Genomic DNA, 19,538 nt, shown 5'->3' with positions numbered 1-19,538 from the left:
TATTTTGAATGAGGGATACTGTCCGACACTGAGGTAGAGGGGAAACTACGCTTCAACACTTATAATTGCTTTAAAATTCTTTAGTTATTTCTCAGACTAAGAAGTTCTCTAAAATACATTTAGTAAAACAGAAAATGTGCAGGAGCACAGTAAAAAGCTGTGCCAACAACCCCAGAGGAGAAACAAGCAGAACTCTCCAGCAACTGGGAGGGTTATAACAAAAGCACTAAAAAGCAGGGATTGTGTGGATTCCTGTCCCCTTCTTTCCATCACAGGGAAGGGCTGAGGACCCTGGGGATGACCCAGAAGAAAGTCTCACAAACATTGTCTTGGGTCTTACCAAAGCACTGTGTTGAGCAGCTGGTGCGTGCTGCCCATGCATAGGGACCTTTAGAGGGACATACCGTGCAGCCAGCCTTCGGGCAATGCATGTACTCCCTGAACAGCTTCTGCTGGAACTCTTGCTCTCCCAGCTTCTTTTCCCCCTTATGCAGTCTCCCTGCCATAGCTTCTCTGTCCTCTTCCCTAGACTTGTCTTGGCAATCAGAAAATCAGTTTAGTTTATCATCTTCGAACTTCCATTTTCCGGAATGCATTTTGTAAACTCCAGCGTCCCTTCCCATGTCTCTCTAGAAGTCAAAAAGCAACATGTTTTCCTTCTTTTCCATTTGTTGTCAGGAAAATTTGTCAAGAATCATCACTTATGTTGCCAGACATCTGATCAAATGCTTCAGCTAGGGAGCCAGAATTCTCCAACTGTGGCATTGGTACATTTGTTGCATCTGAAATGAAACATAAGAAGGTGGTTAAGAGAAACACTGAGCAAGTGCAGCAAACTCTCTGTAATGAGGAATTCAGTATAAAAAATACCTCTCAGTTCACAGTGGATTTTCAGAGCCTTTCAGGAAGACACCCTGCATTTAAATTCTAAGTGATTAGGACAAAATCATAATGATCTCTTCTGTCACCTTTGCTTCTTTGGGGTGAGGAAGGGAAAGCAGGGCAGGCAAATGTATCAGGCTTATATTAGAGCATGTGAGGGAGCAGTTGCTCAAATGAGTCAAAGGAGAGACACCACAGACAGACTCATACTGGATTACTTCCTATGGACAGCAAAATGCTTCAAGATAACCTGCATCTATCTGGCTGTAGTCAAGGAAAGAAGTCCTAACAGAATGAGTGTGGAGGGAGCAAGACTGGTGAGTTTGCTCTTCTCTCAAAGAAAGGTAAGCAGTGTGAGCTGAAGACAGGAAAGCAAATTCACACCACCCTCATGGGAGATCAGGATTCTACTTTCAGTGTCAACCTAGACACTTGGACACCTGTGTCCAAAAAAAAAGAAAAAGGAAACAAACATATCTTGGTAAACTAGTTATATGAATTTGGGTAAATCAGGGCTAAATTACAGTGTTAACCATCTTGAAATTTAGTCTCTTGTAGGTTGGTTTCTAAATAAGAATTACATTGTGGTAGAAATGTCATATTATTTGGAGCTGGTCAGATCTAATGTCCTACAATTCGGAAGCAATACATGAGCTAAACCCTAACTTCCCCATTGCTCTATTACTGCTTGGGGCATGACAGCATCCACAGGAAAAAAAAGGGTGTGGAGTCACCATTTCTATCATAAGAACAAATCCTACAAATGGGTGCTTTCCTTCTCATTAAAAAACTGCATCTACCCACTTTATGAACTATATAGTGGCACATATATGAACCCAGCCACCAAGCATGCAGACAAAGCCCAAAGTTAAGGAAAACAAAACAAATCATGGCAGTGACATACCTTGTGTTGATTCCCTTATTTCCTGAGCTTCTCTCCTCCCAAACCCACTTGGCTGCTGTCTCTGGAGTTTCTGTCTCTACAAAGAGATCTGGATGCCCAGCACAGTCTCAGACATGTCCTGGTTCTGTATTCAGATCCTGAGTCTGAATGGAGTATCCTTCTCTTCTCCCAACAGAAAATTTATGGGTACCCTTCTTGGTGCTGATTCCAAAGTGCCAAAAGGGAGGCAGGATTTTCTTCCATGTCTGGGAGGTCTACTATCATCCCAGACACCATGAGAGCGCATCTTCAAGTTCTTTCTCCTCTCTTGGTACTGACCCAGGGACCACCTGGTACACTGATGAGCAAGGTGCTCTTACACTTGGCTATCAGAGTCCAACAGACACTAACACCACCTCAATGTCCTGGATATTCACACATTCTCAGTGTTACCTATGTGAGGCCAGTTTGCAGGTATGATCCTTTCTTCTGAGAAATGTTCCAAGAACATCTTGGTAGAGAAAGATAAATCTGTATACAGCGAAGACTTCCACAAAAAAGTATCACCTCAAGTCAATGGAACAGAAACTGGACCAGACAGAAGCATGTAGGTACTATGCCATGACTTGATGTCCATACTGGAGTTAGCCTTGTCCAGAGCAAGAATAATGCACACAGTAGTGTGCCCATGTACCACTGCTAGCAGATGCAGGAGTAGTTCAGTACCTTCCCAGGAAGAGGTCCTTACATGCCAAAACTCTCGAGTGTGAAAATGAGGTAAATCAGTATGGAACTGATCAGTACTGATGGGAAATCAGCGTGCCATAAGCCTTCTTTTCAAAGGTACAAGATCAGCAACAGCTGGGCACACATAACCAAACACTTCCAACAGCTCAATGGAAACAGAAATCTGTAAAATCTGCCATCAGAAAGCCAAGCATAAAAGGCAGCTCTACACCATAGGCTCTTGCCTATACCCTCATGAACAGGAACTGGTTTGTGAGACATCACACACAGACCAAAGTGTAAGCATTTTACAAGAGAAAACTGAAACTCTGTCAGAAACCAAAGGGAAGCACGAAACACACTCAGTGGTAAAACACTCAAAATCTCTTTCCCAACAAGGACACCATAGAAGGTGGTGAAGCTAGAAAGTTTCCAGACCAAAATGGCAGCCCAGCCTTTGAAAGGTGAGGACATAAGGGCTGATCTTTGACACAGAGCTTATGAAAATCCACTGCAACTGCAAACCTCCTTAGTCTCTGCAAAACACCCCAAATCCAAATGCTACCTGACAGAAATCAAAACCAAGAGCCAAAGCCAAAAAATTCCCTTTCCTCCATGCTCCTTGCAGAGCTCAAGAAAGGCAGCATTGTGACTAATTTGATTCATGAGAACATCCTGAAATGTGGGCTGTTACAAGCCAAACAGGAGATTGCAATCTAAACTCAGGAATATATCTCCAGAATTAATTTTAAAAATCAAATCATATGTAAATCCAGCACGTAATAATTTAAAGAGAATTACATATGAGTGGTTAATAAGTAGATAAACAGTAGTGAAAATCTTCTATTTCCAGCTCAAATCTTCAAGCAGAACTGCACATTATCAACTTCCCTCTCACTTTATTTTTAGAGGTTACAAAACAAATACATACAAGATCAAAGTAATGTGAAGAACACACTGGTTTTAAATAAATTGAGTAGGAAACTGAAAACTGACTTGCAGGTTTTCATTCTTTGAAGACCGTTTTGCAGTAGATAAAAAGCAACAGCTAAGGAAGACCTCATTACAGTATATTATACACAGTATATATACATTTATATATTATAAGCACTTGCTGAGAGTATGAGGATGGCTTATCCTCTGTTATTTTAGCATGGAATCAGTAAGTTTGTGTTGGTTGTAAGAGTGTTACATAGTGTGTCTAAAAGTTTCTTCTGTATTCAAAGGCTTGACAGGTTCTTTGTATGAATTTTAGGTACTGTGCATCCATAAGAGCAATTGAAAGATTGGAAAGCAAAAGAATAAATTTCCAACAGCAATTTTATAAATAAAATCACTGTTAAGGTTTATTCACCTCTACTACAACACCAAATCAAACCTGCAATGTGTATATATGGCAGTAGCCAAAACCTGAAACTTTAAGAGAAAATAAAGAAAAAAACTACTATTCCACTGTACAAATGCCCATTTGTCTCACACTGTGCATAGAGAAAACATTTTGCTGATAGCTGTAATGCTACTCTCATACTCTGAAGTACAGGATCTAATTACCATCAACTTAATTAAAACTAATTTCTTTTTATCGATTACTTAACTTTCTGATGTTGCTTTAACCCTACTGCCTTAGGGAATGTTTTCAACGATTCACATCAATGTTATGACTTTTTATATTAATTAAGCTATTCTGATTAATTTGCCCTTTTAAAATCTTTCTCAATGCTACATATCTGCTAAATGACAAATGGTAGAGTTTAAACAATTACAGAAGTTCAAACATTTGTGGCTTTGCTCTTTTTATTCCCTTCTTTCCCCTTTGCCTACTCCCTCCACCCCTAGGTAAATTCACAGATCCCAAAAGATCTGTATAGAAGAGCTCCCAAGAAATGTAAATTTTTCACAACTATCCTAATGGTTAGTGAGCTGCTTTGTGTCAATTGTTCAATTTTCCTGAAGAAATACATGTAAGACCTCAATCCTTTTCAGTCATCAAAGCCTCTAAATACAACATAACCTTATGTGAAAGATAAACATCTACTAATTTTGCTGGATTTAAACTCAGTCTGCATGAAAAACTAAAGTGTTTAGAGGAGATGTGCACAGGCTTTGCTTAACTTAAGCCTAAACAAAGAACTCAGCAACAAACTACCCCATTAAATACATGATCTTCATTAAGCATAACTAGGAGAGCAGTTGTGAGAAAAATTACAACATCACCTCATTATCCTAACACTATAGAAAAGTCACAACTCCAAATGGAGAAGAGGTCATGATAGAGGTTTTTTGAATTCTACCTTTTTAGTTTTCATTTTTCATTTGTCTGGCTGTAAGCTGAATTAATTTGGCAATGCTGGAAAATAATTTTCACCTTATTATGCTTTCAGCTAATAGGTGACTTTGAATAATCAGCTGCTTTTGCAAGCTTTAATACTTATCATGGAACCTAAATCATCCAAAACCTAAGTTTTTTAAAAAAATAACCCAACCCCACTTTTACATCCTGTAGCAGCAAATTCAGTATGAAAAAAAAATTAGTTAACAGATCATAAAGAAAAACTAAACAAGTACACCTAGAGTGTTTCCTATCTGCAGCACTTCTTTCAAAGTTTTTTTAAAATTTATTATCAACCTCACATAAAATTTTCAACACAAATGCTTACATAGGAAAAGCAGGGGTGTGATAATATAAAGAATTCTGCTTACTTGAAATTGACTTTAAGTGCTTAGTACACTTGAAACCCCTTTAAACTCACAACAAATTGGACTGCACCCTCGCTAAAAACATAGCAAAACCCCCAACAAAACGCCACTAAACACAACACTAAAAATCCTTAGAAGACTCTTTAAATTCTGCTGACATCCCACTCACAGAGGAATGCCAGAGATGCTAAAGGGAAGCCAACTGATGGTCAGTCAATACAAGCTTACCTGTTTAAGTGCTTTCTTTGTGTGCTGCTGGAAGGAAGATACTAGCTTGCTTTGCACCGGTGCATTAGTAAGGCTTGAATCACGATTGGAAGACATTTCCTCAGATGTCTGCTTTGGGCAAACTTTATAAAAAGAAATAAAATATCAGAATACTGTTATGGGGGTTACCTTCCCTATTTTTTGGAGAGTCATAAGGATGGAAAAATAAATCAACACAAGCAAATGCCTCAAAACCAAAAAGCTTGCTGTAGAAAATTCAGCTGATCTTGAGGTCCACATTAGCTGAAAATCCAGCCATATTCTAAGAAAATGCACTGCTTCACTAATATTTGTACCACATCATACCCTTTCTATGCAGTTCAGGAGGCCTTGCATATTTTGCCTTTCAGGTCCTAAAAGGTAACTGAAATAGTTTAACAGATTTCACACAGAAACTAGATAAAAACTACCTTCCTCATCAACACATTTCAATGGATTATAAGATATCCAAATGAGCATTTATACAAGAGACACTCATGACCCCTGGATCTAAAATATTCATACATATGTTACTTCATACCAGATTGTAATGTCTTCTTAGGAGCCAGACTCACCTACTTTACAAGTACCTCTTGGTACAGCTAAGAACACATTTTGCTGTTTAATGGGTAGACTGGAATATCCTGCAAGATGAATTCTGGTCTCTCAGGTAATACATGCTGCTATACTTGTCAGGTAATACATGCTGCTGTACTTGTCAGCCTTCTAAATAATACATGCTTTAATTAACAAATACTACAGTACTTGCATTAAACAGCCTCTTGAACAAATGTTGCGTGCGACACAGAAAAAACTCTATTGGTTAAAAATAAATGAAAATATGATTTTTTAACAGCTTTATTAAATAGATATGAAAGCTGTGAGAATAGCTGGAGGATCCTATTAGTCTCAGTGGTCAGCAAACTCAACTGAAGGGGTTGTAGAAACCTTTCCACTCTTAATGCCTTGCATTACTATTACTCTCACTAGTAACCTAAGAGTGCCCAGCTAAACCAGTATTAGCATGGATCCAGAAATGAAGCAGATTTTCTTCCATTCTACTCTGCTGACTCAGTCCAAGTCTGCCTTCCAGCAGCATTCAAAGCTGGTTTGTGCGTTGACATACCTTCTTTATTGTGTTTTGCAGCAGTAAATGCTTTTCCAAGATTTGCCATACTTTGCACCACCAGAATAGTCTGGATACACTCAAAGAGGCTGCACAGACATGTGCTAGAAATAATATAGCCCAGTGTTAATCTATTTTCTCTGCCCATCCTTCAGTGGGATGAGCAGACACCTGAAGTACCTAAGTCCCGTGCCTTTAGCAATGTTTCTGAGAAGAAACATTGTAATGTTCTTTGATTTGTGTTTGTAAGCCAAAAAGACACAGAAAATTTAGCTATCAATAAGTAATGGCCATCACAAGATGCATGTGATATTAAATCTTTTTTTTTGCACTGAAAGAAAAAGTAATTAAAACTTACCTCAGTAAGAGAGAATACACTCTATGGCACTGCTGTTATGCCAAGATAACTGTCATATTAGATTAGAATTTTTCATTACCAGGTAAAAGAAAAACTTATTTATCACAAGATTTATAACTGATTTCTGTCTTTTTTTTACCTTATACTTGCAGGATTTGTCAAAATACACAAAGAAGGTGCAACACAAAACAGGTTCTCAGTTTACAGAATCACCTGGTTTGGATCAATCTTTTCTACATGATGAGCAAAGCTTACTATCAAATAAGACAACGTAAAACAGCTGCAAAGTGTCAGCAGAAAACAAAACAATAGCTGGTTCATATAATCCAAATCACTGCAACAGCTAAGCTCCTGAAACAAAGAACACCTACATAAAAATAAAAATGTGACATTTCAAATTGCCCAGATTTTGTCTTCTCCTTCAAATAAACTTTTGTTTACTGTCAAAGAGTAATTGAGAGTCAAAGAATCGAAGGAAAAAATCCCAGAAATAGCATGCGCACACAAACCCCAAAGTTAACAAGAGGAGAAGAGAACACATTCAAAAACTCCTAAAGAATGGAAACTGGTAAATTTAAGTGCCCCTCCTGAAATAGGAGAGATACAACGTGACCTGTCATGATAAACCTACCCCTGTTCCCCAGATTCACTGCAACTCCTATTACCTTCTTGTTGAAATGGGAAATTCAGATGTTCATTAGGGTGATCTAGGACAATATCCAGGAGTCTCCCCTATTTATTTTGGTGATAAAGCTCATCCTCAAGAGGTTTGACAACGATCTGATGATGCTCAACACCAGAACCAAAAACATCAAAGTCATGATATAGGCTGAATAAAAATAAGCATAGCTCTGTATTAATTTTTTACTTTCATTCATTTATCTTTTAACAATAAACCTGGAGTTGTGACAGAATTTATAAGACGCCATACTTTAAATTCCTACAATTACTTCAGTTTTGCATAAAATAATTTTGGTGTATTGGTTTATTTTGCCTCTGTTCCTTTGAATCTTTTACAACAGTGCTAAACCAAGAAACAGGGGCTGTTCTAGTGAGTGAAACAACTGGAACTGAAACCCAATGAAACAATAAATAGCTTTCCATCACTGCAATCTCTCCTACAGATACAGAAAGAATACCTCACTTCAGGCTGGGTTCTTTAGTGCAACCCAAAACTAGTTTGTTCAGAGTTTTGAAAAAAATCCTGAGTTTTTTCTGTAGTTCATGATAAAGAAATAGATACATGAGGTTGAAATATGCTGCTTAAATGCCACTGTGATTAGAGAAATTCAATTTATTTATAACAAATTATAATTCATTCATAAAACTTATTCTGTACATTCTATTTTTCTTCATATATCTTGTAGCTTAAAATAGTAAGATAGTAGGAAACTATTTTAAATGTCACTTTTTATGTTTTAATTAAATTTCCATTTCCATTTAAAACCAGCTTGATAGAAAACATGGTTATGAACCTAACTCTCTAGTAAGTAAGAGATGCCATTGCCTATTTTCCAAAAGCAGAAGACACAAGCATTAAAAATCTAAATACATTGTGTTAAATTATACAATTGCTTAATAACTTATAGAGTCTACTGATTTTATTAGCAAAAAATAATACTAAAATTGACATACAAGCTTTATTTAGAAGATAATCAAGATATTGTTAAAAAACAATAAGAATTGTTTTTTCTGTATGAAATGTAATACAAATATGAGACAATGAATAAATATAATCTTTAAAACATGTTCTGCTACTTAGCAATTTAAATCAATCTGTGCCAAAGTGTGACTGCATTAAAATGCATGTGACCACATAAAATTGTCATTATTTCTTAATTTCTATGGATAAAGTCCAACTGTTTTTCTCTGAATGGGTTAGACATAAAGAAAGGGAAAAATATGACAGAAAGATATATAAGTGAAGTCACCATTGATGATCCTAGTGAAAAACTCAATGCCTTAAGAACAAAACAGACATTTTTCCTATGGAAACCAAAGATCACAGTAAAAGAAAATCAAATTTAAAGTGTTCTTTGTACATATATACAACTTTGGAAAGCTGCAACCACTTTTTCCATAAGAACTGAAGATCCATGAATATTATCAGATCCATGTTCACTTGAAAATCTGTACCAGAAAAGAATGCTAAAAATAAACTGGGTGCTGGGGAGGGGGGAAAAAAGCCCTGAGAGAATGTGACAGATCAAGGGAAAATATTTGGGTAGCAAATAAAGACGATTCACCATTATTGCTACAGTAGAAAAAGGAAACAAGAGTGGTTTTAAGCCTACAGGAGGGATTTCCATTTAACGGAGAATAATTAGGCTCCATTCTTTAAATCGGCTTCCTCAAGGGCCAGGACCGAGTGAAGGAATAAAGCAAAAGCAACTATTAAGCTGTAAACTGTTAGGTTATGAGCTGGAAGAGCAGCTGGGTTTCTGAAGATAAGACCTCCTTAGTGAGTGTTCAGAGACTGTTAACATGAACGATAGAATTAGAATTATGTAGCAAAAAGAGTACGTTAAAAATGTTTTTGGGAAGCTCCATTTAAAATAACTTCTTCTCTTCCATTTTTCCAAGACTAGTTTTGTTAATTATTATGAAAGGCTATAATTTATAAAAATAAGCAATGCTGTCTTTGAATTTCAAATTTTACAGGCTATCTCCATTATTTTTAGTACCTTTTACCTTCCCCACCCAATAAATGACACCCATGTAAAACATATTGGAACACATGTTTCTTCAAAGAAACAATTTTTTGAGGAACACAACAAAAAAATATTGTGTCTCCTTGCCACTGAAAGTTATTCGAAATAACTGTAAACAGATTTATGTAACTAGATGGACAGAGAAATTCCTGCCCAGTAAAGGGCTTATTTTCCCAAAATCAACAGCACAATTAATTTTTAGTTCAGTCAGATCATCTTGATTTAAAATCAAACAAGCAAAATCAACAGCAGTCCACTTCCCTTTCTTTTAAAGTAACCACAGTAGATGAGAAGGATTGTTTACTAATGGCCACATTACAAAACATCAATTAATATTGTTGCCATATGCTAAAGACTAGAGTCTACCTCAAGCATAAAATGTATGCACACGCTCTGGAGATATGAAATTTCAGAGAGAACTCCCTCAGGAAAACACACACACAATAGCTCTCCCTAAAATATCCATAAAATTCAATATTTTCTTTGGGTGACACAGATCTATACTTGTATTGACATAAATAGTTGCACTTTGCCAGCACAGATGTATCGAGTAATTCACCTCCATCACTCTTTGATCTCTAGAGCCCAACTTGCCAAAACTGAACAATTCAGAACTCGGCTGTTGCCATCAGCTCTTGAAAATGAAAACCAGTTTGGGAGTTAGTTAATTGTATGAGTTTGCCAAAGCAAGCAAAAACAGATGTATATATCAAGAGTACTCCAGTGACTGTAATATTCTTTCTGAAAAGCAATACTAGCACTGTGAATTAATAAATAGTATTGAATAGTATCTTTTGGAAAAATACATCAAATACCACATCAGCTTTGTAGCTTGCACTGAATCCCATTTATTAATAGCCCGTTTTTGAGCCCAAACATTTCACAAAACTTTGAAAATTGTGAATCCTTATTCCAAAGCAAGTCAACATTTTTCACTGAAAATATATAGCTTGTCATCATTAAGCCACCAATTTCTTAGACCTCATTAACTAATGTACAGGAAAAAAAAACCAAATAGATGAGAAACATCCTCAAGCTTCACAGTATCTTCTCTTATTCTTATGACTCCCTTCAAGCAGTAATGAAACAAAAGAAATTAAACTCAATCCCAGGTACCATATTTTCATTTTATAGTTGCAGGAAGATGAAAGAAAAATACACAAAAAAATCTAAGCAAAGTGAAAAACTTGCTGATGTGTCACCCAAAATGCTATGTTTGAGCTGCTACTTCATTGCTGCTCTTCTGTTTTTAGAAGAATCTATCTCACATCCAGATGTTGCCACGTGTCACAAACATTTTCAGTAGAACCATGCAATATTATTCCCAAGAGACAAGATGCTAACAGTAAAAGGTTTCACTGAATTGCCAGAATTCCATTCCTGGAAAGGAACTGAATATCCATATGGGGACTCGGGTTTCAAACAGTGGTGAATATACACTGTTTGCTATAGGGTTTCCTAGTCTAAAAAGCACAAGGTGTTCAAGAGCACAGTAGCTACAAAGCAAAATTTCAGGATTCAGCATGAACATAATCCTCTGCTGTCTATCATTTTGTCAGCTATCTCCAAAAAAATTACCTAAGGAATTAACCTAAGGAATTAACTCTGCCATTTCATGTTCCTAGTTGAAGAACATACACTTGTAGGAAGTGCTGAAAGCCAAAGTGCTCCAAGAGGAGACACACGTTGCTGCTATTTGGGCACACATGAGAAGCCCTGTTGGGGCTGAGGTGGGGAGGGAAGTCACGCTGCGGCAGGAATTTCTGTCTCCTCCACACGTACATCATTGTGCATTCCATTGGCTCGCACGAAGACCATTTTTAATCAACTGTGCTCCGTGGCTGATGGATTAGCCCTGGCTTCAGAAACCCTAGGGACAAATGCTTTTTGAGAACTGAACATCCTATTGATGGGCAAAAGGATATTATAGTCATCATTTTCCCAGGCAACAGTAATTGGGATTTTAATTCTTTTACCCACAGCATCTTTACATGCTACCCCTGTATTTGAGGAAAATGGAATTTTAAAGATATGGGACTGCTACAGAGCTTCAATTAGAAATCCCATTCCAAACAAAATCAACTGTAGCATAAAGAGTTTCTTTAACATATGTCTTTGGAGAAGGTGGGGAAAGAAAAATTCTCCACAGCATCTGCAAAATCCTGATGTGACCATTCCACTTGTCTACTTAGCAATACTGATGTGGCGTAATAGCTTTTGCCAAGTATTTTTTTCATAATGGTTAGGAATTTTTACATTATTATGCTAGTAAAATTGTTCAGTAGCCTGCATTTATACTGCAAAAAATGTGCCTGCTGAGGAATGATGTGATTCTTCTCTGAGTGTCAGCTGGTAGTTTTTATTCTGAAAGACTGTGGTCTAAAAGCCCACAAATGGGCAGAGGCTGTTGCTTGCAGTTTCATCCTTTTGCTTCCAGCTACATTTAAAGAGGCATTTTTTAAACTCTTGTAAAACAATTTCTGATCAATCTGTCAGAACTGTGGCTTCTGGACTCTATCAGAGTGGAAAAGGGCAAATAAAAATGTAATCAATTGGGCAATTAAGAATTCAATGTGCAAGCAACGCCCATCCTCATAGGTATCACACATACTCTAAAACAAGCCAGAGAATTTAATGAAGTATTTTTTGCACTGAACTAAATGCTACTTTTATGCCACAGAATAATTTCCTGGAAAGAAAAAAAATCCCCAGCTCTAGTGTGAAAAGTGTAATTGGTCTGTTAGACCAAATCTTTTCTATAGAAATAACTATTCTCGAATATTTACAAACTGATCAAGTCACCACCTCACCTTTCATAAACTAATGAGACCATCCCTATTAAATTCCCAGAACAAAGGAGGTATTTGTTCACTCAGGACTTCTTATGTGTCTTTTATAAATCCTTTCCTGTTTACCTTAATTCCTTCTTACAGCTATAATGAATGCAATACACTGGTAATCATTTAGCTAGTGCTATACCCAAAGGAAAATCTCTGCCTATATTCCTTAATCAGTACTATCAGAATTACAGTCTAAGAACTACATTGGACTAATTAGCAAAAGCATCTCATTCATGTTCAATTTATTTTCTGTTGTGATTCTTAAATGCTTTTCAGATATCCTGATTTATTGAACACATTTTTCTGCTGCATAAATATGACCTACTCTTTTGCTTGAAAGTATAAAAAAGTTCATGCTGTTCAACTGCAATAATTTACAAGGCAATCACAAGAAGTCTCACAATTTTTATTTATTGCCAATAAATTTAAACTAGAAAGATTTGGTAGTTTTCAAAGAATTATAGACGTAAAAAATATTGAATGAAGAGTGGTCAAATCACATCCTCCAAAGCAAAATGCCTACTGTGGAAGGTGATTCCTATGACTTTTCAGATTAAAAAATTTGTAATTTCAATCCACCAAAAACTGGATGTATTTTTTGGGCATGGTCCTATTTTAAGCCAAGCCTTCTATACAGTAAATGAAATCAGAATTCTAAATGTATATAAATGATATCTTTAACAACAAACTTGCACTCTCAAGAAATGATATTATGTTTAATAATATATCTTGAGAAAAATGTTTGGCAAAATTATGTCCTGTACTAGCTGACTGATATGCTATTTATTAAATATATGCTGCATTTCATTCTTAATTGATCATGTCAAGCATTGGCTTTTCTATATGCAACAGACACTCACTACTGCCATGCCACATACTTTTTAAAAATATATCCATTGATATCCATTGCAGGACAAAAAAAAAAATAAAATGTCCTGTTCTCAAAATGTTAAATATATTGCAATTTTCCAAGATTCATTAAAGATGAAAAATGATGGAAAATTCTCAGCTTTAAAACCAATCTAGGTGTAATTTAATGCTCTATTTCAAAATGTTAAATTTTTTGCAGCTTCTCTTTTATGTCATCACAAGTGCTATAATTATTTTTATTACTGTGAACTGTGAAAATAGTACATAGCCTGCTCCCAGTCAAAACCCAGCAATTTTCTACTTCTGGAATTATGACATCCTATTTACATTCTATAATATCCTATTTACATCCTAACACTCTTAAATAATTGCCTGGCTTTTTTTGCCATGATTTTTCTTTGTTTATAACAAGTAACACCAACTTTTGCTTTGTATTTGTAACTGTATTTACACTGCTTTTTACTGCTCTATTCTTCCTGCAATCAACAAATTTTATGAGTATCAAAGAGGAATTGTTAAACAATATGTAAGTTCACTTACACATGTAGTACACACTACATAAACATCAAACCACTGCACATGCAGAGTCTGTTAAATTATAGACATCATATATCAAAGAAAATGAAGAAGCAGAGACAGTTAATAACTCTGGACCTTTGTTTCCACAGAGCTTCAAAACTTCAGTGCTAGACAGACCCACAACATGCCTTGGATAGTTCTGTTACACCTATCACTGAACACTTTATGATTTTCCAATGCTACTGGAGAGCAATACAAAAACTGCAGCATCAGTCCTGTAAAGGCGCAGCCTGGGAGCCAGGTAAGCTGCTCAAGCCAAAATAGGAAGCCTGTAGCAGAACAACAACATGAGCTGAGCCTTTTCATGCCCTAGTTGTAGACAGGACACCGTTTCACCATATACCAAGTAAGCCAAAACAGCAGGCAGCAGTCCCCCAGTGGGACAGGTTGAGATGGGACAGCAGAAGAGAACTGATCAAGGGAAGGCTCATTTCAGAAGTCCTGGACAGTCTGATTTTTTTTATAAAGCATTCACTTTATAATCACTATGAGTGTAGTTATAATACTCCTCCTGTTACTTGCAAAGTAATTTTAGGTGACTGATGTCCTCTTTATGAATAATTATTAACTCTCAAAAATGAAAAAAAAAATTATAAGGTTGCCATTTTAAAGTTATTTAAATGTCTCAGTTTGCTATTATTTTAGAGGAAAAAAATGCACAGCATTTGATACTTCAAGATGTCATTATGTGATGATGGCAAACAGGAGTAGCTCTGCCTGAAAGAAAAAAAATACAAACCTTTGTCCTCTGCCCAGAACTCTACTGAGGGACCAACCCTGCATGTCCACACTGAAATCAATGAGATGTCTGAATCTGACAACTGCCAGTCTGAAGCCTGGTAAAGGCAAATTATACTTCAGCTCTGAGCCCTAAACAAAAAAATGTAAGCCAAAAAATTACCTGCTGAAAACACACCCAACATCATTACACTTTGTCCTTTAAAACCTTAAGTCAAATAAAGGCATTTAGCGTTCCTGATTCCTTCATAAGGCCAAAAAAAGAGAGGGAATTACTCAAAATAGTTCCACTGAGTACAAAAGATTATTTATACTGCTTAGAAAACACACCATGAAAATCTGAAGAAAACAATTTTTTTTCCCCAAAATATGCCCTCTAATATTGAGATTAAATCACCTACCACCATTTTCTTCTCCATTATTATTGTTTGTCTCAGCCATTTCAGTGCCATCTAACTCAGATTCACATCCTAAATCCAATGTTCCATCAGTAGGGCATGTTGATTCTTCTTTCTACAGTTAAAAAATAAAAATAAAAATAAAATTAACAAGAAAAAAAAATCAATCATGATCCTGCTGCATCTCCGAAAATAGATTACTGCAGTGTACTCTCATGCTTACATTTCAGAAAAACCAAGAATAAAATAAAATATGCCTGTGAGTTACTCTAGAGAGAGCCATAAAAAACAGACTTTCATGAAAAAACTTGCAAACTAAAAGCGAAAAAGCTGTTTTGTGAGGTCATAACATGCTCTTTTTAAAACCAAAAAAGTCACATAAAATGCAAGATACTCCAGTTTTCCTTCTTGTTTTTTTTAACAGAAACAGACTTGTGTGGCTGTTAAAAATCCTAGTTTTCCACTTGAGTGTCTACAACACTGCAGCAAAACACAAATCCTTTAATGTTTCTTTTCTGCCTTTGCCTGTTTCCTGAATTCAAATAGCTGAAGCAACCTGGAGCTCACAAGCATGGGAGTGATTGTGAATTCCTGGAATTGTGCCAAGAATATCTCCCGATTTAAAGAAAAACAACAGCATTTGTTCTAGTAAATTAGGAAAGACAGCTTCTGAAAACTATTAATTCAATTTCAAATATTCAATTATTTCAGGATTTTTAGTTAGCAGGAGCTGACAAATTTATATACTTTTATATTTTTATACCCTTACATCAAATACATCTGTCATAAATTACAAAAGATCCTTCGCCCCAGCCTAAAATTTCAGTTGACTACATTTACACTGCCAAGCAGATAACCTCACTTTCTTTTTTCTCATCTCTGCCTCACATTATTCTACTTCTATTGTGAAACTCCTTTAAGTTTGATCATGTACAACAAGAAAAAATTTCCACCCACAATAAACATCATGTTCATACCAAAACAAAAAAATTAAAAAGGAATATAAATAGGCAAAATTCTATCACTATAATTATATTCCTTCTCAAAAGCAATGATGCAACCTTTGAATTAAAAGCTGATTTATATTAGACTTGCAAATAATTTTTCACTATTCAAAAATCAAACATCAATACAATTACTTAATTAGAAAGTCAGTGATCCTCTTGAGCTCACTAGTCCTAAAACAAAGGCCTTACTGTGAGCAACTCCAGTAAAGCAGCATTTTAACTAAGCTACGTGTTTTTTATACCATGTGCCAAATTCGAGAACACGTATATGCTTTCTAGGATAAAACATTCAACGTTTACTTTCATTATAAATCCTTTTAAAAGACATCTGAAAGCAGTTAGAAGGACTATCAGGTCATTTCCTTGCCAAAGAATCTAATCTGTTTACCTTTATATCTATTGAGACATTCATAAAATGGATTAATAGCTCTATGTACAATCCATATACAAAATTTAAACTTACTTTGAGAGCATAGAGTCCTGATTTCCCAGGGATTTTGAAGAATGTTCCATCACCTACACGAGTGTTAGTATGAAGCATTGCATTCAGGCAAGCTAATGGAGAGGTTCCACTGAAAAATAAAATTGTGCAGTCTAAGATTGAGTGCCTCTTGTAAAACTATTCCCTCGTTCTATTTTTTTTAAAAACTCATGCTTGCCTCGTTTTTTTTTGTCCCCCCCCCCCCCCCCGCCTTTTTTTTTAATTCTCTCAACCCTGAAAACATCTACATTACAATAACAGGCCAGTTTCAAACTTAATCATATGCATCTGTCCCCTAGGCTTGAGGCAAAAAGTCTGTGAATTATAATTACGTTTTTCTTCATACAGAAACCAGCTCCACATTCTGAAAGAACCAAAGTCCAAATATTTATGTGAAATTACTTCATAAATAACACCATGAAGCCTCATTTTTAAAATGTTACAGACAATGTGGCTGCTGCACATGAATGATCAAAACAGTACCAAGTTCAAGGACAGCTGCATCCCATAGGATGAAAGGCAACAAAAGAATAATAAAGAGCCCAGAAAGAACACATTTAAAATTAAAAGTGATATATAGTAAAGCCTTCTTCTGGCTCAACATGGTCAGCATGCATGATTATATACAAATATAAGGACATTTGTGCCTTTTATGAAACATAATCTTTTCTAATTAGAATTGTTTTAGAGATTATGAGACTGACATCCTCAAGGTAATAATTTTAATACCACTGTGGAATGCATGTTAAAGGACTATTTAAAAAGAAACACAACACATTTAGAAAAAAAATGAGCATTTGGACAGGGATATCTTTGTACTATATACATGTTTACATCAGAAAAAGAAAGCAAATATTCCTACCCTAGCTAGGTGCATACTATTCTGAAAAGTTGATCTAAAAAATGCTGGGGAAGAAGGCAGTCATAAATTATTTTATTTTAATTTAAAAATTGAAGTACAAGATCTATAGATGTACTATCACATCTTTATCCCCATTTGCTGGCTACTGTACACGGTGTACTCAGGGACTGAGCCTGAAACTGTGCTTCTTCCCTGGGGTCCCCAGCCTGCACGCACGCTTATCTTCAGCCACGTAAATATATTCCACTTGGTTAAGTGGAACAATGCCTCTGCATTAAATTAAGTGTGTTGCAAAGTATTTCAGGATTAATTATATACTCAACTATAAACCAGGAGCAGGGGCTCTGAAGTTCATCAGAAATTATTCTTCCTTAGTCTGTGGTATTATAACACAACATCCAATCTTGGTTGAAAATTGCAAGTCTGATTTTTTTTTTTAATACATGAAACTGGATTGAAATTGTTGTATTTCATATGGTTATGCTTTCTGTTGATTTCCATGGCTCTGTTACAACAAAATTCATCCTTACTGTACATATATCATTATTTAAATGGCAAGATCGATAGTGTGGTAATTGCTCTTCCGGTAAAAATTAAACTACAAAGTGCCCTCAGGCCAGGAAGTCCTGTCTATTATAATTTATTTACCATAGGTCACCTAATGTATCCCATTACTACATCTAAAATAAAAAATTGCAGGTAAAAATGCTGCTTTTTGATAAACACATCAGATATGCAATAGATATTTATTTTATGGCTATTCTAAACATGATCATCACACAATATGAAAATTCTGACAAGTTTCTGTGGTTTCTTTGGCTTCCCTGCAAATAAAACTAGCGGCACATTTGGTTTTGATATAATACTTTAACAAAATACAAACCAAAATATGTTGGAAATAAAATGATACTGCTAGCAGTGGGACAGAAGACATTAGGAGAGTTCACTGAGTTTAACAATTACTTAAACACTTTTGTAATATGTAGGACACTTCTCTTTACACATTTTCCTTACTGTATTAATGCTTGACAAGCAAAGAGACAAAGCATTTAATACAGCAGTTACGGTTGTGTAATTTCTTCCATATGTTAACATACATAACGTGAAGCAATTTCAACTCTCTCAGACTTGGATCTTTTTAGTGAAACATTATCACCGATTAAGGCTTTCTCTGCAAGACAGAAAGAACTTGCTGACTCTGCAGCAGAAGAAAAACTTGGTATGTCAACAAGAAACAAAACTGTGTGTGCATGTATGCACGATTTGTATCCTCCTCCTATTCTGATGGATATACGCTGGACTCCACACTTATTTTTAGATATCATTAACCAATTGAAACGATACAGGATGAATGAGCCCAAAATAGAGGATTTGGCAACATCTTATGATCACTACTGTGCTCACAGCAGATATCTTAATCTTCAAAGTCTAGACAACTGGCAAGTGGACAACAGAAACTACTCTCTGACTTAGAAAGAAACCCGTATCAGCTACTGAGCCAACAAGCACTTTAACTACTGCTATGCTTGTTTCTTACAGGTATCTGCAGCTCCTAATGGCATGCAGTCAAAGGGCCACATCCACCCTTCTTGAAAACTGGACTTGGGTATGTCCATAAGGAGCACAAAACCAACCACACAGAACACACTTAAGATGCAAATAAAAATAATATGGGAACATTGAGGGGTGGGATTTATTCTGAGCTAACAGCTCAAACTGAAGTTCCACGGTGTCCTTTGTCAGCTCTGCTTTGACCCATGTCAACCAATGACTTGCCTATTCTTCTGTCAGCACTGGCATCAGTAAAACCCCGTATTAAAAATCCCAATTGTTACACACAACTGATGTTGGAAATGCTTGCAACACATGCTATCACAACACATGGGACTGTGGTTCAAAAAGCCAGCAATCATAGATCCCATGATGCAGACTGATGTCTGAATCATAGAGCACTTTCTGAGGGATCTGTACTACTTATTGCATGCTTTCTAAATTCTCCTACAGCCTGAGGACATGTTCCTTCTGCTCAGAGCTCCTGGCATGTATCAATACAGCAGTCAAGGCATGAGTATCTCTGAATATCAAAAATGGCACAGCTTGACCCCAGTTCCTAAAACACTCCAAATCAGTTCAA

General features: G+C 36.1%; 1 protein-coding gene across 3 annotated transcripts in view; it reads right to left on the bottom strand.

Annotated features, from left to right (window-relative positions):
• Positions 1–19,538, bottom strand: part of ASXL3 (ASXL transcriptional regulator 3) — a 122,377-nt gene that overhangs the window by 48,732 nt on the left and 54,107 nt on the right. For 2 of the 3 annotated variants that reach the window (XM_058018268.1, XM_058018261.1), the window contains 3 exons: positions 16,525–16,633; positions 15,058–15,169; positions 5,417–5,538 (listed from right to left, as the gene is read on the bottom strand). In XM_058018268.1, coding sequence (XP_057874251.1) covers positions 5,417–5,538; positions 15,058–15,169; positions 16,525–16,633 — 343 coding nt within the window. Of the gene's footprint in view, positions 1–404; positions 783–1,786; positions 2,580–5,416; positions 5,539–15,057; positions 15,170–16,524; positions 16,634–19,538 lie in introns of those variants that run through there. The other variant, XM_058018277.1, reaches the window with a different exon arrangement.

The sequence above is a fragment of the Melospiza georgiana genome, chromosome 1 (genome assembly GCF_028018845.1).
Source record: "Melospiza georgiana isolate bMelGeo1 chromosome 1, bMelGeo1.pri, whole genome shotgun sequence".
Classification (NCBI taxonomy): Eukaryota; Metazoa; Chordata; class Aves; order Passeriformes; family Passerellidae; genus Melospiza; species Melospiza georgiana.
This window is presented reverse-complemented; position numbering and strand designations above follow the sequence as displayed.